The 25,972-nt window shown below is 43.9% G+C and overlaps 1 protein-coding gene across 1 annotated transcript; it reads right to left on the bottom strand.

Annotated features, from left to right (window-relative positions):
- Positions 1–230: 230 nt before the first annotated feature.
- LOC130378434 (NLR family CARD domain-containing protein 3-like) lies at positions 231–24,792 on the bottom strand. The gene is made up of 10 exons (XM_056585203.1): positions 24,572–24,792; positions 23,185–23,281; positions 22,917–22,987; positions 11,670–11,948; positions 6,478–8,278; positions 3,990–4,163; positions 2,624–2,797; positions 2,269–2,442; positions 2,046–2,092; positions 231–781 (listed from the first exon to the last, which is right to left on the bottom strand). Exons 2-10 carry the CDS (start codon positions 23,265–23,267, stop codon positions 231–233), a joined length of 3,354 nt encoding a protein of 1,117 aa, XP_056441178.1. The 5' UTR covers positions 23,268–23,281; positions 24,572–24,792.
- Positions 24,793–25,972: the final 1,180 nt, after the last annotated feature.

The raw sequence follows: 25,972 nt of genomic DNA, 5'->3' as shown, positions 1-25,972 counted from the left end.
CATTAACAAATAAGACAGAAAAATAGTCCCTTACATGTTCACAATAAACACGAGGACTAAAACAATAGAAGCAGCAGACTTTACAAATCATCAACAGGTGTGCACGTATCTTTAATAACTGAACATGTCCTGCGGCCTTTGGTTTCCGAAAAATCAAGATTACAGGCGCAGGGGCCCCGCACGCCCGTAAATACACACACATGATGAGGGAGGAGGTCCTTTTTTTCTTTCTACCACCGACACAGAGAGGCTGAGGACCCCCACCCTACCCAGAGCCCCGGGAGGAGGTCCTCCTGGGTGAAGGAGGACCAGAAGGTGTGGAGGTGTGTCAGTGTGTCTGAGGACCCTCCTCCACCTGGGGACACTCTGTAGAAGGACAGAGAGCCAGCAGGCCGGTCCAGATACACTCCTACTCTGGTGGAGCCAGCGGCGCGGAGAGGGAGGTCTGTATCTATACCGTTGTACCGGGCAGAGTAACGACCATCAGAACAATAAAGACTCCAGGACTTGTTGTTCTCTCCAAGCCAGCTGTCACCACCCTCTCCTCTCCTTGTGATTCCTCTGTATGTCACTCCGAGAACAACCCATCCTTCCCACTCTACCTCCCAGTAACAGCGGCCAGTCAGAGCCTCTCTACCCAACACCTGGAGCACGGAGTCAAATCTGTCTGGGTGATCCGGATACGACTGGTCCTCTTCAACCCACGTCACCTTCCTGTTGTCCTCAGATAGAGAGAGGTAACTGTGGGCCGTGTTGGGGTCCAGTGTGAGGTCACAGGCATCTGAGGGAGAACCAGACATGATGAGCTGCTGGACCGCTCTTCATCCTCATCATCATCATCATCATCATCATCATCATCATCATCACTAGTACTGTTCTCCTGCGCTCTGTGTACATATACATAGATATGAACAGATACATACATATACATATGTACACATACATAGATACACACACCTCAACAATAACGTTATGAAAACATCAACAACAATATTATGAAAACATCAACAACAATATTATGAATACATCAACAACAAACATCTCTCCTTGGATCCAGGCTGCTCTTCTTCTTTTTATTCTCTTTTTGTGATCGCTCTCTCTTCTTCTTCAGCCCCCTCCTCATCAGCCCCCCCCCCCCCCTCACCAACCCCCCTCATCCCCCTCCCTCTCATCCCCCTCCCTCTCATCCCCCCCTCAGCCCCGTCACCCCCCCTTCCCCTTCCCCTCACTGCCCGGTCACACCCCTCCCCCTCCTCCCTCAGCCCCTTCACCCCCCTTCCCCTCCCCCCTCCCCCTTACCTCCCCCTCCCCCACACCCCTAGTCCTCCCCCTCAGCCCGGTCAGTCCCCCCTCCCCCTCACCCCTAGTCCTCACCTTCAGCCCCCCCTCAGCTGGTCACCCCCCCTCCCTCTCACCCCAAGTCCTCCCCCTCAGCCCGGTCAGCCCCCCCTCCCCCTCACCCCTAGTCCTCACCCTCAGCCCCCCCACAGCCGGTCACACCCCCTCCCCCCCCCCCTCCTCCTCACCCCTAGTCCTCCCCCCTCAGCCCGGTCCCCCCCCCCTCCCCCTCCCCCTCCCCCCCTCCCCCTCAGCCCCTTCAGCCCCTTCACCCCCCCCTCCCCATCACCCCTAGTCCTCACCCTCAGCCCCCCCTCAGCCCCCCCCTCCCCCTCCCCCTCACCCCTAGTCCTCCCCCTCAGCCCCGTCACCTCCCTCCCCCTCAGCCCGGTCACCCCCTCCCCCTCACCCCCCCCTCAGCCCGGTCATCCCCCATCCCCCTCCCCCCTAGTCCTCCCCCTAAGCCCCGTCACCTCCCTCCCCCTCACCCCTCAGCCCCTTCACCCCTCCCCCTCAGCCCCCCCTCAGCCCGGTCATCCCCCCTCCCCCTCCCCCCTAGTCCTCCCCCTCAGCCCCCTCCCCCTCAGCCCCCTCTCTCTCACCCCTTCACCTCCTCCTAACCGGCCCCTAACCCGGTCACCCCCCCTCAGCCCCTTCACCCCCCCACACTCCACACTCCCCACACTCTGAATCAAACAGACACTTACACTTCTTTAGAGCTGGTTTCAGCCTCCAAACTCCACCATGCTCCACACTGGGGGGGAATCAAAGTGAAAGCAGCATGTTGAAACATTCACCTTCATCATCTGCTGTCTCATAACGTTCTACACAACATGAGTGACAGCTGCCTTTTCAAACCACTTCATCTAGCAGCGACATGAATCCTTGTAGGAGACTTTGTCCCTGAGTGGTGAGCTGTCCTCTCCATACCTGAGAGTGTCCAGTCTCCAGCGTGGATCCTCCAGTCCAGCAGAGAGCAGCGCAGCTCCAGAGTCTCCTGGGTGATTGTAGCTCAGGTCCAGCTCTCTCAGATGGGAGGGGGTGAAGCTCAGAGCTGAGGCCAGAGAAGCACAGCCTTCCTGTGTGACCAGGCAGCCAGACAACCTGCACACACACACACACACACACACACACACACACACACACACACACACACACACACACACACACACACACACACACACACACACGCACACACACAGTGAAAATTATTATTTTTCTGGAGGTAAATCTGCTCTGATTTGGAACTTGTGGTGGAACTGTTTGACCATTCAGTGAAACTGACCTGAGAGTTTCCAGTGTACAGTTTGGACTCCCCAGTCCAGCAGAGAGCAGCTTCACTCCTGAATCCTGCAGATCATTGGTACTCAGGTCCAGCTCTCTCAGAATAGAGGAGTCTGAGCTGAGAACTGAGGCCAGAGCTTCACAGCATCTCTCTGACAGATGACAGCCTTTCAAACTTCACACACAATAAACGGAAAACTTTAGAAACTCTGATTAATGTTGAATTTGAAATTTGTTATTAGACGTTTCTTTAGTTCAACTAAATGTCAATACAGTAGATCTTGAAAATATGAAAAACTTCGAATTCAGATAACTAAAGATTCAGCAAACACCAGAAAAAGAGCAGTTCTAAGAAGAACTCTACTCTAAAGTCCACCTTACTGTCTGACTACATGATTATGAATAGAATAGGAATATAATAAAACAAACACCTTATATCATCATTAACAAACTGAATCCAAGGTACACCTTTTACTGTCATGGCAACACAAATAGAGTGAGATTGAGGTCTTGTGTTTGATAAGATGAGTGGTAATGGCGCTGTGATGCATGCAGACTGCCAAGGTTTAGTTCAGTGCTGGGTTAAATAGCGGCTGTATTGCAGCACCAGCTTGATCGCTCTAATGGGAAACACAACCCACTTAAGTTCCCCTGAAGACACTCTGCTTTAATCAGAAAACTAGAAAAACACGTTTGAACTTTGTGCAAAGTTACGTTGAAATTTCACCGCAGCACTAGTGTATTCAAGAGCATGTAAAGAAATGCACTATTCATGATGACCCAGAGAAGAAAATAAATCCTAATTGGAGGCGTGTGTGCACGTGCGTGTGTGTTCTTACCTGTGCGTGTGTGTCAATGGCGGAGCCGTTATGTGTACGGGCAAGTGTCGCTGTGGTGTGTGTGTGCTTTTGTGTATTTGTCGCTGCCTTTGTCTTGACATGGGGTGTGTGCGCATGTGTGTGTGTCTGTGTGCATGTGTGTGTGTTTGTGTCTGTGCGTTTCCGTGTATGGTCGTGCACATGTGCGTGTGTGTGCGGTGTGTGTATGCAGTGTGTATGTGCGTGTTAGCAGTATATGTATATGTTTGCGCGTGCTGTATGTGTGTGCGTGTGCCTGCGTGCGTGCGTGCGTGCGTGTGTGCTGCAGGCTTCTTGGCACATGCGCACATGAGTAACTTTGAGTAACTGGTGCGACTGGCCTTCTATTATAGTAGTAAGATAGTAGCCAGTAGAAAATGTGTTTTGATTACCGAGACGACGTAATTTACATATTTATTTAGACTTGTTAACATTCTGGAGGCAAATCTGTTCGATGTCCTCTGATGTGGTACTTGTGGTGTAAATGTTTGACCATTAAGTGAAACTGACCTTAGAGTTTCCATAGTACAGTGTGGACTCCTCAGTCCAGCAGAGAGCAGCTTCACTCCTGAATCCTCCAGATCATTGGTACTCAGGTCCAGCTCTCTCAGACTAGAGGAGGTGGAGCTGAGAACTGAGGCCAGAGCTTCACAGCATCTCTCTGACAAACTGCAGCCATTCAGCCTTAACACACAATAGACAAAACACATAAAGAACTGTGATTAAGGGCGCACTCACACTAGGCCACCGGTACCGTGCTCAAGTCTAGATTGTTTGGCTAGTGTGAGCACGCCAACCGTACTCAAGTCCACTTCAATTCTGTGGTATGAGCACACTTGGGAGAGGTGCGCTCAGGAGTTGTTTAAACTAGAATTTTCCCTTCACGGGGCCGAGCAGCGTCTTCTCGTCTGCCTCCACCGGGTCAAAGGGCACTATAGAAGCGCGATAAATCTGCTTTAATTTTTTAATGCGTTATTTTTTCTGTGATTAATTAATCAAAATGAACGCGTTAATTTGACAGCCCTAGTTTAAATATCACTTAGCTGGGCGATCTCTAGAGAGAATAAAGTACTGTCTCTTCCATCTCTCTCCTTTTTCCCCCTCACTCGTGACCTCTCACCCTTCCCCCAGAAGACCCTGAAGTCTATTTCTCAACGCATCCTGTTGGTTAAACCCAACGGGCCAATTGCTCTGTCAGTTAGCAAAGCTGCGCTTTAAAACCGTACTCCTTAAAACAGAGGTTTTGGAGTTAACACGCAGCTGCGCACGAGGTTGAAGGTGATTGATTCGTACACGATCAGCAGATTCCTAGTTGACTCGGTTTAAACTGCTTGGAAACCGGAAGTACTCTGATTTCTAGTATACTTAATGGTGGATGCATTTTGTGCTATAATTACCAACAAAAACTTAATTGGAATGTAAAGTGAACTTTAATATAATAAAACTATAATAAATAAAAACTCTAATAATGTTGACATATATTATGAAATAGTCTAGGCTACTTTTTGTGGAAATCTGAGTCTGGAATCTGCCCTCACCTACGTCAATCAATTACTTGTCATTGTTTTCTCTTGGTGTGTGTATGCAAACGTGATTACAAAAATTATATTTGCTGCACTGCATTCGAGGTGTTGTGGACACGGTGGAAAATCCAAGGAAAGACACCACCACCACACTCTGAAGAAAGGCTGTTTGGGATAATCTGTCAAACACATTCAACTATAAATTTCCAAGCAGAAGACCGAGCAGCCCGGCACATTTAAAAAATCTATGGAAGCGCTTGAAAGTAGAAGCGCGTAAAGCTCTTGCTGAACAGCGCGATCAAGACCCCGTATTGTACTGAAGGCCTATCTGGTGTAATAAGTGGTATGTATCATACCTATTAATAATAATTCATAAAACTAATTCTGTGTGTGTGTCGGTTATGATGGAGCCTTGTTTCATCAATCTGGTTAAGTCTCCTCTAAAACCAGGTCAGTTTCGAGATTAGACTAACACCCACAAAATACGCCCTCTAGTGTCTGATGTGAATTTCTCTGAAGACACAGCAATGGAGATCAAGGTAAAACACAGCGGCAGGTTAAACCACAAGTACATGTTACACAGCAATGGAGTTTAAGACGTCACGTGACTTCTTGAGTTTAAAACTGTGTTAAACTCTAAAAAGTGGCTACGCTAGCGACGGAGCAATTGCTCCAACGCGTCCATGTAAGCAAACGTACTGAACAAGGTCCAAATGTGTTATCTTTAAAGGTTGGGTATGGGATTTGCGAAACGCCAGCAGATTTTGAAAATACACAACTCAAATGGTCCTACCCCCTCTCCTTCAACGCTGACTCTGACTCCACCCATTCCAAGTACCTGGGGGCGCGGGGGAGGGGGTGGGGGAGTGCAGTACGACCGTTTGATTGAGGTACTTACTGTCCAATAGACTCGGTGGCTCTGGAAATCATTGGCTGGAGTTTTTCGAGCCCTGCCCGTTCCACAGATGATTGACTTGTTTAATTTTAATGTCAGTACTTCTAACTCAGTGGCTGTAAGTGGGTTATGATTATGAAGGATTTCAAGTAATTTTGCAAAAATAGCCAAAAAAGCGAATTCCATACCCAACCTTTAATTAATAATGAATGTATATATATTTAATTTATCCTTATCAATAAAAACGTATTTATACTCATAGCTAGATATTTGAATAAGCTGTATTTAACTAATCTTTTTTTTTTGTTAATTCTTGGCTTTCCTTAATTATTATTTCAAAATAAATAGAGCTTTTGAATTAGACTTTTCACCCTGGTTATAAAGAAATGTGTGTATTGCGATACAAAAAAGCATGTTATAATTTGAATCTTCTACTATGAGGTATATTGGGTTGTTTGTATTATAATAAATGATATAAGCGAACCTACAGAGATGTTTTATATATTATTATAAAGTTTATATTCTAGCATTATGTATATTGTGTTGTGTGTATTGTAATACATGTTATTAGTGAACCTACAGGGATGTTTTTGAGGCTTTCACCACTGGCAGCAGCCTCAGAAGACCCTCCTCTGAAGCAGAGTATTTATTCAGGTCAAACACGTCCAGCTCCTCTTCTGACGACAGTAAGATGAAGACCAGAGCTGACCACTGAGCAGGAGAGAGATATTCTTTGGAGAGTCTTCCTGATTTGAGGTACTGTTGGATCTCCTCCACTAGAGAACGGTCGTTTAGCTCATTCAGACAGTGGAATAGATTGATTTTTTTCTCTGTAGAGAGATCTCCACCTATCTTCTTCTTAATGAAAGAGCCAATTTTCTTACTGGTCTCTGAGCTACTTACTGTCTTTCCCAGCAGACATTTTAGGACGTTCTGATTGGTCTCCAGAGAGAGGCCCAGGAGGAAGCGGAGGAACAAGTCCAGGCGTCCGTCCTCACTTTTTAAGGCCTTGTCCACAGCACTCTGGTAGAGTTTGACATTTCCTTTGTTTCTAGGAAAAATAGACCAGTGGAATTGTGGTTGTCCTGAGAGCAGATTGATCCCAGTGTCGATGAATGACATAAAGACATAAAGGGCAGCCAGAAACTCCTGGATGCTCAGGTGGACAAAGCAGAACACATTATCCTGGTACAGCCCACACTCCTCTTTAAAGATCTGGGTGAACACTCCTGAGTACTCTGAGGCTTCTTTGATTTTGATGTCACACTTTGCAAGGTCTTCCTCGTAGAAGATCAGGTTGCCGTTCTCAAGTTGCTTAAAAGCCAGTTTTCCCAGAGAAACAATAATCTTCCTGCTCTCTGGACTCCAGTGTTGATCTGTTTCAGCTCTCCCATGATACTTCCTGCCCCCCTGCATGGACTGAAACCTCAGGAAGTGGCTGTACATCTGAGTCATGGTCTTGGGCATCTCTTCTCCTAGCTGGGATGATTTGAAGAAGTCGTTCAGAACTTTAACAGTGATCCAACAGAAGACTGGGATGTGACACATGATGTGGAGGCTTCGTGATTTCTTGATGTGGGCGATGATTGTGTTGGCCAGTGTCTCCTCTCTGAATCTCTTCCTGAAGTACTCCTCCTTCTGTGAGTCGGTGAACCCCCTCACCTCTGTCACCCTGTCAACACACTCAGCAGGGATCCGATTGGCTGCCGCAGGGCGTGTGGTTATCCAGATGCGAGCAGAGGGAAGCAGGTTGCCCCTGATGAGGTTTGTCAGCAGCACGTCCACCGAGGTGGACTTTGTGACATCAGTCCAGATTTGGTTGTTCTGGAAGTTCAGAGGAAGTCGACACTCGTCCAGACCATCCAAGATGAAGACAACTTGGAACGGGTCATATCTGTAGATTCCTGCTTCTTTGGTCTGAATAAAGAAATGATGAAGAAGTTCCACCAAGCTAAACTCTGTCCCTTTTAGTAAATTCAGCTCTCTGAAAGTGAAGAGAAACGTGAAGTGTATGTCTTGGTTGGCGTTGCCTTCAGCCCAGTCCAGAGTGAACTTGTGTGTTAAGATGGTTTTACCAATGCCAGCCACTCCAGTTGTCATTATTTTCCTGATTGGTTTACATTTGTCAGGTAAGGGTTTGAAGATGTCTCCACATTTTATTGATGTTTCCTCCGTGACTGGTTTCCTGGAAGCTGTTTCAATCAGTCTGACCTCATGTTCCTTGTTGACCTCTCCACTGCCTCTCTCTGTGATGTAGAGCTCTGTGTAGATCTCATTCAGAGGTATTGAATGTCCTGCTTTAGCGTTTCCCTCAAACACACACCATAACTTGTCCTTCAAATGAGACTTGATTTTACGTCGGCACTCCTCAGCAGCAGATCCTGAATGAAAAGAACAACAGAAGACATCAGTTAGTGGATGGTGATAATGGGAACATGTCAATATTTCCTGTTAAATTATGAACTTCATAATATTTAGCGGCTTCATAACTTGTGGTCAGAGAAGCTGGTTGTGACAAAGACTGCATGTTACAGATTCAAATGTTCACGGCTATTTCGTTTTTCCTCAGCAATATGCTCAGTGACATGCATAGGAGGGGGTAAGATCAGCAGTGAGGAGACCCAGGTAGGAGGGGGTAAGAACAGGAGTGAGGAGACCCAGGTAGGAGGGGGTAAGAACAGCAGTGAAGAAACCAAGGTAGGAGGGGGTAAGAACAGCAGCACAACGGGGATACGAGGGGAACCCACGGTAGAGGGTCATCACAGCGAGCCGGCCAGTGGGAACACATGTGTTTTGAGAAGATTTGAATCTTGTCAGGGTGTCTCTTTCAGTTCAGTTCAGAGCCCTAGCACCCACGGTGCGGAGAGCCCTAGCACCCACGGTGCGGAGAGCCCTAGCACCCACGGTGCTGAGAGCCCTAGCACCCACGGTGCTGAGAGCCCTAGCACCCACGGTGCGGGGAGCCCTAGCACCCCCGGTGCGGAGAGCCCTAGCACCCACGGTGCGGAGAGCCCTAGCACCCACGGTGCGGAGAGCCCTAGCACCCACGGTGCTGAGAGCCCTAGCACCCATGTTGCTGAGGCAGAGGATCGGGACTGTGAAGACCAGCTGAGGATGACGAAGGGAGCGGCAGGGCCTGTCCTCCTGGAGGAGGTCGGGGAGATAGGTGGGGGCCAAGTTGTGGGGGCCTTTGTCGGTGAGCAGAAGGGTTTTAAGGTCAATCCAGTGTTGGACAGGGAGCCAGTGTAGTTGGATGAGAACGGGGGAGATGTGGTCGGGTGATTTGGTGATGGTAATGATGATGTTTAACATTCTTTAACCTGATACACCACAATAACCCTACATATCTGGATCAAACCATTAAACCTAATACCCCAACTTTAACCCTACATATCTGGATCAAATTAATTTAAGACTAATTTAATTCCACATTGATGTTTGAAATGCCTAAGTCTCACATTGGGCCCTATCTTGCACCCAGCGCATTTGACTTTCTACACGACGCATGTATCGTTTCTAGTTTGCACCCGGCGCAAAGCTGATTTCCCCCCGCAGCAGACTCTCGCCACTAAACTAACGCCCTCAAAGGCGTGTCGGCGAAAAGCAGAGGGGTTTTCTGACGCAAGTGATCCATGGTGCTATCTTACAGATCGATAAAGCAGTTGCATAACTGACCAAAAACATCCTGGTTTAAGTGCGCTAGCGGATAGGGCAGTGGGTGTTGCTATTTTGACGTGCCTAGGCAGGTCGGAACTGTAACATTAGCTTGCACACACGTAGGCTATACACCACAAAAATGCAATTAACCTAATTTAAATATTATGATTATGATATAATGAAGATTGTTTATATGTGTGAAACAGCATAGAAATAGCAAGTCGATTTTGAAAATAAATTAATCCATAGGGGCTTCATGAATGAATACTGTAGAAGGCTATGTCATGCATTAAAATAATAATAATAATAATAATAATAATAATTAAAGCTGCAAGCAGCATTTTACGGGTGCCAAGCCTAAAGCAGACCAATAAGATCCTGTCAGACCATTAAGACTCTGAAGCAGACCATGAAGACCCTGCCAGACCATTAAGACTGTGACGCAGACCATTAAGACCCTGCCGAAGACAAGTAAGACCTGTTTTGTTTGCATACGGTTGACAACGCTGGAATAGCATCAGCTTGGATCTGTTGATGGGCAAACAAAATGTCATGACCGTACGTCAAAAGGCTGAGTAGTTATGCCTCATTAAAGTTTTCAATTGATCGCTTTAGCACCCCCTATAGTCCTATTTTGATGAACTTTAGCCTGGGTAACCTTGACCTATGCTTCTTTAAATACACCAAGTTTGGTGATGATTGACTCAAGTTAACCCCGCCTTTAGTCACCTATCTTTCATTGGGCTAATTTGGACGTCCAACCGCTATTTTGATACAGGTTCTGGGTTTCCTAGGATCATTTGCTGAACACGAGGAGATACAAATGTCTACAGGATTTCATGACGGTAGAAGAAAAAGGTCAGATAATATGTCAGTCCGAAGTCTATGCATATTCAGTTAATTGATATAGCTTCCCCTATCGCCCGTTCTGGGTACAATTTGGAGAAATAGCATTTTCAGTTAATTGTTTTACCGCTCCCAATAGCCCGACATGGATACAATTCCGAGGGGTTCATCTTGACCCATGTGCCTTTGAGTGCACCAAGTTGGATGAGCATTGGTTTAAGTTAACTTGCCTTTTGGCGTTGAGTTAATTTTGGACGATTTTCAGCCTCTGGCGACCATGTTGTTTTGTCTATCAACTTCAATTTACTCGAACAGTTGGAACTTTGGTCCCCAACAGCCACTAGGTTGGTTCCACTCTAAACAAACATTCCTTCTATGAAATGTGGTGATTTTTAGACACAGGCCACGCCCATTTCGATGCCTCGCCCTAATTGAAAATATGTTGACTCTGTCTGGTTCAGAATTTGATTCTGAAGAACTTTTTTATTGAACTCAAGATCATAGGAGTCCATTTTGATGTAGATATAAGCCTTTAAGTCTTTACGCGTTTTAAACAACACCCTTTTTAGAAGTCAATGGCTCCTGGGCGCTTTAGTTTTTTTATTCTACAGACTTTGCTTCATGTCAGATTGAAGACATTGGTCCATATAAAATAGGTGCTAAAGGATTTTTGTCTAAGTGAAATAACGTAGGATCCTTAAGGAATTTAGTCATAGGGCATATTTGTTCACCATGAGGATATGCATGTGTTAACAAACTATCATGACTCTAAGAAAAAGCGGTTATTGTTCAAAGTTTGCATTTTTGGACTGTTGCTATAGCGCCACCTTTGGGCCAATCAGTGTAATATTTATTCCCTCGATCATCAGACAGATTCCGCCCTGCAGAGCGGGTTTTATAAAGAGACAAAGACCATCCACACACCGGCAGGTCAAGTTCCACCTCTGACGATGTACCACTCAACAAAAATATAGATTTAGTTTTAACCCTTTAGAAATGGGTGTGAGGGGTTAAGGTAAGGGTTACCAAACTATAAAAGGTATCCTGTTAAGCTAGTAATAACACCATTGAGCCAAGGAATACAGCAGCACTAAGTAAAACCCCTACCTCTCAAAAAAATAGGTTGTATTCCACACGAATGCAATCCCGAGTGGATGATAATGAATCACTGGATCCCAGTGGATTAAAGGACAAAGAAGCTCCCCTCTTGTTAAAACAAAGCTGGCAGAGATCGTTTCTTTAAAAAGTAGAATCATGGTAACAACTCACCCACACCAGCAAGAGAAGAGATCAGACCCAGGTTGATGCATAAGTGTTTGTCCCTCTCCTTGATACCATCGATCATCATCTGACTTGCTCTCTCCCCTTTCCCCATCACCGTGTCGATCAGACAACGTGCTTGGTCCGCTCTGCTCCTCTGCTCCTCCATCACAGAGTCCTTTTCCTCTGAACTGAACACTTCATGATGATAAAGGTCATCCAGGAGACCTTTGATAACTGGGTGTGAAACTCCCTTCACAAATTCAGAACGGATCCATCGAAGCTCCCCTGGAAGAGAAATCAAAAGGCAATCTGAAATGACAATGAGCAAACACGATACTTGATTCATTAAACTCATCTTTATTGGGGTAAAGATAAAACCGTTCGTTGCACCAACTTGTTCACTCACAACTCACAAGTGTCCTTAAAGTGAACAACATTGATAATTCATTTAAATCTGGTTTCTAATTCAGATCAATATTTCAACTTGAGGTCACGTGACTGCGAGGCGTGGCACGGTAACTTCCTCTGCAAGTGATAGACATTAACACCTTTATTGTTGCTCTAAATATTTGTAAACACACTTCAAAGTAACGGAAAAGGTGCCTAAGATAAGGATGCGTTATGTCAGGTGTTGGAAATCGCAAAGAGAGTAGGCAAACTGTAAAGCCGCGTGATACCAATTGGCAAGCTACCAAACAAATCATGGCAGACAAAGACACACCAGGCTGGGCTGTCCACATGATCACGTAGGTCACTGGCATTAGAGAATCGTTTGAACAAAGTTTTGATGAACTGAACGAATTGATCAACGGACGGAAAAAAGAAACACGGGCCACCTTAAGCAGAGTAACTAACGCAGAGAAGCGCACCAGCGCTTCTCTGCTTCTAAATTAACTTCTTCTAAATTAGTAAATTAAAATTATGGTTAGATAATAATACATTATCATTAAACTTGAGCAAAACAAAATTTATGTTATTTGGAAACTGCAGAACAAATGAACAAATAAAGATACAGTTTAATGGCGTAGACATTGAACAAGTTAGTCAAATAAAATTCCTTGGGGTAACAATTGATGAGAAATTAAACTGGAAATCTCACGTAAAACATATACACTCGAAGTTGTCAAGAAGTATTGCAGTATTATATAAAGCTAAACAGGTTCTGGATCATAAGTCGTTACAAATCCTCTATTGTTCACTGGTTTCACCTTATTTAAGTTACTGTGTAGAGGTTTGGGGCAATAATTACAAAAGTACATTACATTCACTTTTCATTCTGCAGAAAAGAGCAATACGGACCATTTTCAATGTTGGGTATAGGGATCATTCAAACTCATTATTCATGCAGTCAAGAATGCTCAAATTACCAGATCTGGTTGAATTTCAAACAGCACAGTTAATGTTTAAAGCAAAAAATAACAAACTACCGGCAAATATTCAAAAAATGTTCACACAAAGAGAAGGGAGTTATTTTTCACGGGGATTGTTTAATTTTAAAATGAAAAAGGTGCGTACAACCAGAAAAAGTTTTTGTATTTCTGTCTGTGGAGTAAAATTGTGGAATGGGTTAAAAGAAGAGCTCAAACAATGTCCTAACTTAAAACTATTCAAAACAAGGTTAAAGGAAGTGATTCTCACAGGGTACAAGGATGAAGGTGTTTGATTTTCATTGGGTGTTAATTGTTTAGTTATTTATTTAGTTTGTTATTTATTCTTTATTTTTTTGTATTTATTTTCTCTCTGAATGAAAAATATTGTTTGGATACAAAAACTTATCAATAGTGAGATAATATCTATATATTTTCATGAATGTTTTATTTTTTTCCATGAATGTTTTTTTTTTTGTTTATTTTGTTAATTTATTTATTATTATTTATTATTTTTGACAAATGTGTAAGAAATTATAGTATATATCTGATATGAACATATAAGTTACACATTTTATTTAAAAAAAAAAAAAAAAAAAGAAGAAAGATAAAGAGGAAAAAAAAATAAAATAATAATAATAATAATAATATATATGTTTGGATACGTTACGGAATAATATATATATATATATATCTAATATATATATATATACATATATATTTATTAATAAATGAAAATGTTAATGATTATTATGACTAAGGAATGTTAATTTCAATGAATGACGGAGAAGGGATGGGATTAAATAAGTGTAAACTTCTTCCCACCCCTTTTCGAACATGTTACAATTATCAAGTATTTATCATTTATGTATCGAATTATGCTTTCTATTTTGTTTAACATCAATAATTTGTGTATGATATATATTTTTTGTTTTCTTTTACATGTTCGAAATAAATTTAAATCAAATCAAATCAAATAGAGGATCAGATGGCCTGAGAGAGCACAACTTTAAACGACATGACAAAATAAATGGATTTATTGAAAAACCAATTAACCACATTCGAAGCTCACAGTTAAATAAACAACATAGTGTTGGTTGGCCTTGAGGAGGGGGCGGAAGCTGGCGATCCAGACAAGATGGTCAAGGGCATTCTGAGATATATTTTGGACTAAAAAGTTGATGACAGGGTCCCAGAAGTTGAAATACATCATCGGAGTCTCCGTCCCCGCCCCGCCCCATCCGAACCTCCTCGCCCTTACCTAATGCGGATGCTCAGGTGGAATGACAGACAGGCTATTCTGAAAGCTGCGGGAAAGAAGAAGGAGCTGAGCTGGAGAGGAAGACGCCTCCAAGCATTTCAGGATCTACCTGTCAAGAAGCAGCGAGACATTTTTGCTGACATCAAGAAGAAACGGCAGGGAACTGACCTACGATATGGCCTGTTGTATCCTTTAAGGCTGATTATCACCATCGAAGGGAATAAGCAGTGTTGGGAAAGTTCACTTTCTACGGGAACTAGTTCAAAGTTCAGTTCAAATGTTTTTAAATGAAATAGTTCAGTTAAACGATCATAATTCAAAATTTTGAACTAAGTTCACACTTCCAAAAAATGAATTAGTTCATAGTTATTTTTTTCAATATGTTGCTGTGAGCTATTAGTTACTTATGGTATTTTGTAAGTCCCATTGATTTCAGTTTGAAGACTCATTGCTCATTGGCCGGAAACGGAAAGGGGGAGGGGGTTCTACCACTACTGTTGAGACGGAGAACCGAGCGAAAAGACTACAACCAAACATAAACAGCCCCCCTTTCTGTTTCCTGGCCAACAAGCAATGATTCTAGAAGGTATTCTAGTCTGCTGAGCTAAGAGCTAGGGAGCTAACGTTATGGATTGTTCATATTTATAATTCGAAATTCGTCTCAGCCTGTATACCACAGAAACCCCATACCGGGTTGTCTGATTACAGTTTAATTCATTTTCCAAAATTGACCAGCTCTCGTTCGAAGAATAATCACCGCGGCATTCGTTTCAATGGGAATCGCGACGGTCTATAATTTCAACATAAAGTGTACATATTTATAATTTGAAATTCGTCCCAGCCTTTATACGACGGATACTATAGGGTCTATAGCATATTACCGCGTTTTCTGATCACAGTTTAATGTAACAGTAAGCTGACAACACTGCAACTGCAAATTAACCACAAGGAGATTACCATGGCAACCGGTCAAACAATACGGCGTTCTGCACGCGCAAGGCGCGCATCCACCGTGTTGATAAACAAATAACCCCCATATTGAACGAAGTTAAAACAAGTGAGCGTGCCGTTCACAGACACCGGAATGAACGGGTTCACAGTAACGTTCATCAGGCAGTAATACAGTACGTTCAGTTCACGTTCGGCAAAAATATGAACAAGTTCATGAACTATCGTTCAATGAACGCGTTCAGGCACAACACTGGGAATAACCACATCTACGATAACCCCACAGACGCAGCCAACGACCTGAGTAGCAGACTTCCTACTATTTTTCGTTAACGTCCGCTGAGAGATGAGGTATGATTACATCAGCAAAATGTAGGCTCACCTTTGAATACCTTTCAACAGCCATTCTGTAATACCATTGTCTTTTTGTCTTTTCTAAAGCGATTAAATTGCTCTGGTTAGACCATGAGCGTGCGTCATGAGAATTTCCGTGCATAATGATGCCAGAGACGTACCCTTCTTGTATTTTTATTTAGAGCGATTATCATTATCATCATTACAATCTATTGTTATGTGGGGGTCTGATCACTGCAGCAAGGTCAGCTGTGCCTTAATATTAGTTCACGGACAGGGAATGGACTAAAATTCGTTCTCCTTTTTGTTATGTGTGTATCTGCCTTTCAGCAATCTCTTTGTATGTTAGTTGCTTATCCCCCATCCATGTGCGTGCAGACCCTTTATAATTCCAGGGCAAATTTTTGTTGCTTATATTCTTAATTCTTGTCTGCTCCTGTCAGCAAATTAATGGGTAAAGTTTTTCAAGGTAGAAGAGGATATTATGACCACAATTGAACTACTACGTTGGAATGTAAAAGGGATTTCCAATAAAACAAAGAGATATAAAATAATAACACATTTGAAATCCCTGGAAAGTGATGTGGCAATGTTACAATGTTACAGGAGACACATTAAAAGAATACAGCACCGGGTACAGGGGCCTCTAGAGGTGTCCGTACTTTAATAGCTAAATGCTTATCTTTTAGGTTAACCCAAGAAACAGTGGACAAAGATGGTAGATATATTATTATACCGGGTTTCTTACACAACATAAAGTGCACTTTGGTAAATGTTAATGCCCCTAACATAGGGCAGGCCAAATTTCTTCCCAGACTAAATTTCTTTCTAGACTTTTCTGCTGATCCAATTGTTATTGGGGGAGACTTAAACCTGGTTAGCGATCCTGCAGTAGATAGATCTAGCCCCACACTCCCTACTGATAGGTCTCTCTCTGTAGCATTTAAAGAATTGCTACATATGGCGTGTTTTGAACCCTTGTGTGCGGGAATATACATTCTATTCTGTTAGGCCGACGATACTCAACTATACATCACCACCAGAGCCATTACTCCTGCCATCCTATCAACTCTCACCAACTGTCTCACGGACAACAAAACCTGGATGGACCACAACCTCCTCAAACTCAACGGCAATAAAACTGAAGTTATCATCTTCAGCCCAAAAACCATCATCCCCACCTCCAAGAACTTCTCACTTTGCAGATGGTCACTCTGTCACTCCCATCCCCCCTTGCAGAAACCTCGGCATCATCATGGACCCCACGCTCTCCTTCAAGTCACACATAAACAGCGTCAGAAAAACATCCTTCTTCCACCTCCGTAACATTGCACGCCTTCGACCCACCGTTTCCTCCTCAGCTGCCGAAACACTAATCCACACCTTCATCACTTGCAGACTTGACTATTGCAATAGCATTCTGTCTGGCCTCCCCTCACCTTTTCTTAAAAAATTGTGTTCAAATCTCTGCTGCCCGACTGCTTACTAACTCCCCCTCCAGAGAACACGATTCTCCTCACCACCTACAAAGCGCTAAACAACTTTGCACCCTCGTACATGACAGATCTCCTCCATCGCCACTCCCCCACTCGCCGCCTACGCTCCGCTGATGCCAACCTTCTCACCTCCATCACCAAGACCGAGTATCGCACCCTGGGGGACAGAGCCTACGCCATCGCCGCCCCAACCCACTGGAGCTCCCTCCCTCTGGCCATCCGAAACTCTGATACACTCTGTTCATTCAAAAGTCAACTTAAAACCTATCTCTTAACCCATTTAAGCCGGGAAAGCATTGCCGCTGTTCTACCTTTAAAGCCGGGGGCGCTGTTGCGTCATTCTACCTTTAAGGACGGGAAAGCGTTTGCGTCGTTTTTCTGTATAAGGGGGGTTTTTGCCCAAAGTGTCGGCCTCTGGGCCAATGAAATGCATCAATATAGACACATATAGGTGTCAACTTGTTCCTCGTGAGTTTAGTTCAGAAATTTCTTCAAGCAAGTATGGCGGAATTTGAGACTGAAGACTTTTCTGACGGTAGCGATTTCGAGGAGTTTCTCGGCTTCGAAGATGTTGATGAGGCCGAGTACTTTGATGACGGATACGAACCGATTGACCGGGAATTATGGTTAAGGCACATGTTCGTGAATGACGACGAGAAAGAAGAAGTATGGAATGGCGCTATGGGAATGGGGCTGCTTGTGTTGCCGGTGCGAAGAGATTACTGGCGACAGAGTAAGAATCTCTTTCGGACGCAATTCGCCAGAAATATGTCCCGGGACAGATTTGCGGCCAGCTGGAGGCAAGGACAATAGTAATACTTATTGATTGGGATGATGCTGTAATAAGTAATTACTACAGTTTATATGTAAGAGATGTATTACTGTCCCGGAGATGCGTAAAGCACCCGGGTGCGTAAAACCAGATAAGCTTCTCTGGAATGTCACTTATACTTATCAATAGTAATACTTATTGATTGTGATGATGCTGTAATAAGAAATTACGACAGTTTATATGTAAGAGATGTATTACTGTCCCGGAGATGCGTAAAGCACCCGTAAAACCAGATAAGCTTCTCTGGAATGTGGCGTAACAAGGCAACGACGGGCCCGTATGCAGGATGTTCAAGGCTCTTCCAAAGAATAGAGCTTCTTTGGAATTTCACACCTAACTGCGATCTCCAGAACAATAAGGCCTAGGCTACTATACATTCCCAAATTATAGCCTGTATCTTTTAATTACGCTACTTCTTAGGATGGAATGCAATTGTATTTGTATTATGCATAATACTTTTATTCAGTAGTCATCACATACAAGTGCATGTAATTTAAAACGCAGACTGTTTACAGTTTTAGTCCCAGTTTGTTCCCCTTCCCATGTTTGTTATTATATACTTTATTACTTTCTTATATACTTATTTCACTTTATTATACTTTATTTTTTTTACTGTTTTGTGCTGTTCCTGCACTTTTACATATTTTTTTACTTTTTTATTTACTTTTCTACCTGTATGTAAATATTGTAAATATTTGTTAATAAAAACTCAAATTTCCCATGAAAGCCACAGGTGTCAGCTCTCAAATACTTTTTGAATTGTGTTCCTATCTGTTACAGGGGCTGAGAAATCAGTAATTTAGTAGGCGTTGACACAATTGCTGAATTTCTAGAAAAACTTCAGGTTTTGGGGGCTTTTCTGAAATCGCCTATAGGTTTTACAGGCATTTTTTCCAGGCGCTTTAGGCCTAAATGGGTTAAGGACCACCTACAACATTTGACAAATCATCCTCCGCCATCTTCCACTCTCTTAATGTGTTGCCTATTGTTGTGGTGTTGTTTATTTATTTGTTAACTTTTTGCCTTTTGTTTGATTGTCTGTATGTATTCCTTTCTTATTTGTAAAGCGTCTTTGAGTACTATGGCAACCCCACGCCGTTGGCCAGGGGGTAGCCGCTTCAGCACCCTCCCCGTGGACGGGTAGTGGAAGGAAGATACCTCCCCCTCCACCCAGCTGCACTAGAGGGAGCATCAAGCGGGCCCAGGCAATCAAGGACATTGGGGGCACCTGGGGGACGGGGACGAGAGAGGAGCTTTAAGGGCTGGGGACGGAGCAGACGGCAAGGAGGGCTGACCGGGAGGAGACGTGTTGTCGACCTAACGCTAACCAAAGAACGTTCCCCCCCCCAGGAGTGAGCCGGAGGCGTCTGGAGCTGTTCCCCGCCGACCCCGAGGAAGGGCTGGACCAGGAGGTCCCGCACCCTTATTCCCGATTACGGAAGAACCTTAGTTTACGTATGCTTTCCCTTTTTGTGAGTTTCCGGTAATAAAACCTGTTGCACCGCAACCCTGCTTCCTTGTTTAATTCCCGAATTCCCGCCGCCGACGAAAGGGGTTGCCACAGTACTTAGAAAAGCGCTTTAAAAAACGGATCAATTAATATTATTATTATTATCATCCTCATGCTCGTAACTCATACTCAAGGATTGATTACTTACTTTTATCTCAGAATATAGTAGAGAATGTGATTGACAGCAAAATACACAATATTATTATTTCAGACCACGTCCCTCTGTCTGTCCTCCTCTCTCTTTCCCAAATCAACCATACAAATAAACAGTGGAGATTTAACAACTCTTTACTCAAGGATGAAGAATTTGTGTCCATGTTAAAAGAGAAAACAAAAGAGTTAATTCAGATCATTCTAACTTCAGTGCCCTCATTACAAATAGTATGGGCAGTATTTAAGGCTACCTGTAGAGGATGGATGATTAGCTACGCCACAGCCAAAAAGAAGAGAATGGTGATGAAGAAAAACTGTTTAATTTTAGAGACTAAGTCTTTAGAATCACAGCATATGCGGGATCCTAAGAATATACAATTAAAATAAAATGATGATCTGTAAGGCAGAATTACAATCAATCATACATGAGGAGACAGCATTTGCACTGTTTAGAGTTCGTCGTAAATACTTTGAGAGTGGTGACAAAGCAGGCAGAATGCTAGCCTTAAGATTAAAACCATTACGAAATCGGCATTCAATTTCAAATACATGTAAAAGCACTGGTGAGGTAATTTACGAACAAACACAAATCTATACAGCGTTCAGATAATATTATTCAAAAATGTATCAGAGGTTCCATAGACGAGAAAGAGATGGAATCTTTCTTTCACTATATCTCCCTTCCAACTTTAAAAGAAGAGAGAGAAAGTTTAGAGGCTCCCCTGACAGAAAGGAAATATTCTCAGCATTGAAAGCTTTCCCATCTGGGAAAGCACCAGGCAATGATGGCTTTACCATAGAGCTTTATAAATGCCTCCAACATAACTTATCTCCACTTCTTACTTTACTATTCAACAATATATTAACTAACCACTCAATGCCACCGACTATGTGCCAAGCAACTATCTTGCTGTTACCTAAGCCCGGTAAGGATCACTCTCAAATGACCAATCTCCGCACAATTTGATGATTTGTTATTAACTTTATCACAACCACATAAGTCAATCCCGCAAGTGATGAAATAAATTGAGGTTTTTGGGAAGTTTTCAGGGTATAAGGTACATTTTAATAAGAGGGAAGCCATCCCATTAATGCCTATGACCTACTCTTCACACCTTGGTCCAGCCCCCATTCAATGGAAGCCACAAGGTATGAGATATCTAGGAATCAACATTAAGACTCCCATAGAGGACACATTTGATTTAAATGGCCCTCTCCCCCTTAAAACAATTAGGGAGGACAGTAAAAGATGGACAGTTCTTCCCATTTCATTATGGGCCAGAGCAGAAGTGGTGAAAATTCATATTTTACCAAGATTATTATTTCTTACATCAGCAATTCCTCTTAAATCCCCTCTTTACTGTTTCAAAGAAATTATTAAATTATTCTCGGATTTCTTGTGGAGTAATAAAAAACCAAGAATCAGCTACAAAAGATCATCCAGATCGAGGAAAATAGGTGGATTGGGAGTCTCAGATATTTATTCTTATTATCTTGTTTATAATGCTAGGTTTCCTTTGTTGTGGGCCTATACAGGCCAGAGTGAGTTAGGAATGGGTTGAGGAAACAATTTTAACCAACCAAGACAAATCTTTCTCCCTCACCGCTTTATGGCATTACCCCAAAACCAATTTGAAAATAGTCAATCCTCTTATTAAATTTTCCTGTGAGGTAATAGTTACACAGAAGCGTCTCCCTTTCAATGGAGCATACTTACCTTCATGCCCTATATGGAGTAACCCCTATTAAAAGCGGGTGGAAAACATTAACAAACAAATCTGATACTCCAACATAAACCTACACATCTGGATCAAACCATTTAACCGGATGCCCCCACAATAACCCAATATTTCTGGATCAAAATATTTAACCTGATACCCCAACATAACCCTACATATCTTGATCAAACCATTTAACCTGATACCCCCACACAATCTGGATCAAACCTTTTAACCTCATACCCCACGATAACCCTTCATATCTGGATCAAACAATTGAATCCGATACCCCCACAACAACCCTACATATCTGGATCAATACCAACGCAATAACCCTACATACTGTATCGGGATCAAACCATTAACCCTCAAGAGGTAAGATATCTCCACATTGAAGTAAAAAAGTTAGAATTTAGTCTGAACAGAACAAATAATAGTCTCATACTGTTCTTAAATTAGAAATTCTCCTATTGTTGTTAGGGCCAATTTATTCTTAGTTTTATTTTATTGAAAATTACCTCCCACTGCTGGCACTTTTATGTTGGTTGGAGATGCCTCCTGGAACTCAATATAGGTAAACAGGATGTGAGGCCGATTAGGGGGCCGCATTAGGAACACGCCATACAGTCGGGAGCGATATCGCTTTTTGACCACGAATGCAAACAAGAATACGAACAAGAACACAAACACGAATGCAAAAAACACGAATACAATTTAATAATAACTTCACCCTTAACATTGACGTCTCCACCATCACCCCCTCCACCAAAATCCGTAACCTTGGAGTTATCCTGGACCCCACTCTCTCCTTCCTCCCCCATGTTAACCATATTACCAAAACTGCCTTTTTCCACCTCCGAAACATCGCCCGCCTCCGCCCCAACCTGTCAACTACCGCTGCTGCGACACTCATCCACGCTTTCATTTCATCCAGGCTTGACTACTGCAATGGTCTTCTCACGGCACCACCAACAAAGTCCTCAAAAAACTTCAATATGTCCAGAACTCAGCTGCACGCCTCCTCACTGGTACCCGCTCCAGAGAACACATCACACCTGTCCTCCGTGAACTCCATTGGCTTCCAATTAAACACAGAATCAACTACAAAATCTTACTCATCACCTACAAGGCCCTCAACAGCCTAGCCCCCCCCTACCTTGCCGACCTCCTCCATCACCACGCCCCCTCCCGATTCCTCAGGTCCATCTCTGCCAACCTGCTACAAGTTCCACGGACTGAGCGACGGACTTGGGGTGATCGGGCCTTCTCAGTTGCTGCCCCCACCCTTTGGAATTCACTCCCCTCCCAAATCAAAGTCTCTCCAACCCTCTCTTCTTTCAAATCTGCCCTCAAAACATACCTTTTCACACTAGCCTTCCCCACCTAACTCCCACCTTATTCTTCATGTTTAACCTGTTTTTCTTTTATTCCTAGTCTGTCTTACATAGTTTTGATAGGGCAATATGTAAAGCGTCTTAGAGTACCATATTAAGCGCAATATAAATTTCATTTATTATTATTATTATTACAAACACGAATACGAACACGAATAACAATAGCCGATACGCCCCTCCTCTCTGGAGGGGCGTCTATCTTTAAGCTAAGGAGGTATACCCATAGAGCGGTCACTCTTCATGGAGACACAGCTGGGTCCAGGGGAGTCTGCTCTCTGCTGCTGCTCTGGGCTTTAACACAACACACACACACACACACACACACACACACACACACACACACACACACACACACACACACACACACACACACACACACACACACACACACACACACACACACACCTGTTACTCAGACTAATGATGGAGTCTTCACTGCTGAGCTCTGAGATGGACAACAGTCACAGACAGAGAGATGCTCTTCTTACCTCATAGATTTGCTCCGGCGGCCATGTTCTCCAGACAGAGTGGTTTTAGAGGTAGAACCCCCATCCTCTCTCTCCTCATCCATAGTAGACTGGAGACCTGGACACAAACACAACTCCTTCTGAACTTTAGCTGTTTATTGAGAGAGAAGATCATTTTGACTGCGTCACACTAAAGCATTATGGACGTCATAGAACATAAATATGAACCCCATGATATAACCACACTGCCCTCACTACAGTACAGATGTGTAAAGCAGATGCAAACTGAGAGATGAGAATTAAACACCTTGGAGACTGTAACAGTTCTTAAACTACAACCCAAAAAAGTAGATGCAATAGCAATATTGGTCCAAATAATCACGATTAGATTATTTCCCCAAAACGTTCAGCCCTAAAAAGTAGAGAACTTTTGAACAATTTCTCCACTGGAACAAAGTCTGAATTCTGTCACTTTACTGAACCACAGATCCCATAGATAGACAGTAAATCTACTGGTGAAGCTCAACACATCGATTTGGTATCCTCTTATGCCCACCAATGTCTCTCTCTCGCTCTCTCCAGCTTGTGGTTTAAGCCATAGGAATCGAGTCTAGACCCACATCTATTAAACTGTAGATCCCCAGTCACTAGCCTGGCTCCGCCCGCCTAAGTAATCCCGCTCAATTTGAATTTCCCTTCAGTGCTACAAACGAAATGTGTACGAGAGGTCTGGTAGGACATGGCTACAGTCGCTACGCACATATTTAACTTAAATACATATTTATACTACACATATTTAACTTAAATATCAGCACATTAAAATGACTTCTGCCATGACCTTCTTTCAATTTGTAGTAGCATCAAGACAAATGAAACACTTGAATATTGAACGCAGTGTTCAATTTACCACACGGGTCAGAAAAGCAGTGAAACATGAACTAACGTTGTATTCTCTACAGTAAACTCATTATTATATACCAGTAACCTAAAGACAATATAAACGGTAGTAAACTGGTTGACCATTATTATATACCAGTAACCTAAAGACAATATAAACGGTAGTAAACTGGTTGATCATTATTATATACCAGTAACCTAAAGACAATATAAACGGTAGTAAACTGGTTGTTCATTATTATATACCAGTAACCTAAAGACAATATAAACGGTAGCAAACTGGTTGTTCATTATTATATACCAGTAACCTAAAGACAATATAAACGGTGGTAAACTGGTTGATAATTATTATGTACCAGTAACCTACAAACAATATAAACGGTAGTGAACTGGTTGTTCATTATTATATACCAGTAACCTACAAACAATATAAACGGTAGTGAACTGGTTGTTCATTATTATATACCAGTAACCTAAAGACAATATAAACGGTAGTAAACTGTCGGCCTACCTTATCTATTCTGGGATTAAAATGCGTCCATACTGTATAAAGTAATACAGATATAAATGTAAGGGAAGAAACGGAGGTTGAAGTGTTCCCAAAACAAGTTAATCAGGTGAAAGGGATAAGAACAGATCTAGAGGAAGATTGCTCTTCATGGCCGCTCACTGAGGAAGAATGTAGTTCAGATGAGGAAGTTGTTTGAACGTCTCATGGAGGAAGTGATGCAACTCATCTGGCATCACGTGATTTTATGTAAGGTGAAGGTTTGACACCTCAGACACGCACACATGCATTGTCGTAAACACACTGATGCACACACACATGCAAACACGCGGGGACATGCACACACACAGACACACACTAACACTCACAAACACACACACACACACACACACACACACACACACACGAGTTGGGAGTCGAGCAGCGGCGTTCTGCACAAGCTGGGGGCTTTTCGTGGTGAGTTGGTTGAACCAGAGATCAGCGCATCACGCCGTCTAGCGCTGAGGATGCGTGGGAGGGCGTCTCGGCTTCCGCTGCGGTCGACTTTGGTCTGACTCGAGCAACGTCTCTCAGAGGAGAGAAGGGGGTTCTGGGGATCCTTCTGACATGTTGATCATAAGGAAGCATCGGGCCCAACAGAACCCCCAGACTCTGTACCCAGGACCTCTGGGAGACAGTGGAGCCATCACAGTGTGACCCCCCCCCCCCCCCACAGTGTGACCCCCCCCCCCCCCACAGTGTGACCTCTGGGAGACAGTGGAGCCGTCACAGTGTGACCCCCCCCCCCCCACAGTGTGACCTCTGGGAGACAGTGGCGCCATCACAGTGTGACCCCCCCCCCACAGTGTGACCTCTGGGAGACAGTGGAGCCATCACAGTGTGACCCCCCCCCCCCCACAGTGTGACCTCTGGGAGACAGTGGAGCCATCACAGTGTGACCCCCCCCCCCCACCCCCACAGTGTGACCTCTGGGAGACAGTGGAGCCATCACAGTGTGACCCCCTCCCCACAGTGTGACCTCTGGGAGACAGTGGAGCCATCACAGTGTGACCCCCCCCCCCCCCCCCCCACAGTGTGACCTCTGGGAGACAGTGGAGCCATCACAGTGTGACCCCCCCCCCCCCCCCCCACAGTGTGACCTCTGGGAGACAGTGGAGCCATCACAGTGTGACCCCCCCCCCCCCACAGTGTGACCTCTGGGAGACAGTGGAGCCATCACAGTGTGACCCCCCCCCCCCCATAGTGTGACCTCTGGGAGACAGTGGAGCCATCACAGTGTGACCCCCCCCCCCCCCCACAGTGTGACCTCTGGGAGACAGTGGAGCCATCACAGTGTGACCCCCCCCCACAGTGTGACCTCTGGGAGACAGTGGAGCCATCACAGTGTGACCCCCCCCCCCCTCC

Source organism: Gadus chalcogrammus, unplaced genomic scaffold (assembly GCF_026213295.1).
Source record: "Gadus chalcogrammus isolate NIFS_2021 unplaced genomic scaffold, NIFS_Gcha_1.0 GACHA078, whole genome shotgun sequence".
NCBI lineage: Eukaryota > Metazoa > Chordata > Actinopteri > Gadiformes > Gadidae > Gadus > Gadus chalcogrammus.
Note: the sequence above shows the minus strand (reverse complement) of the source record. Positions and strands in the feature narration are given on the sequence as shown.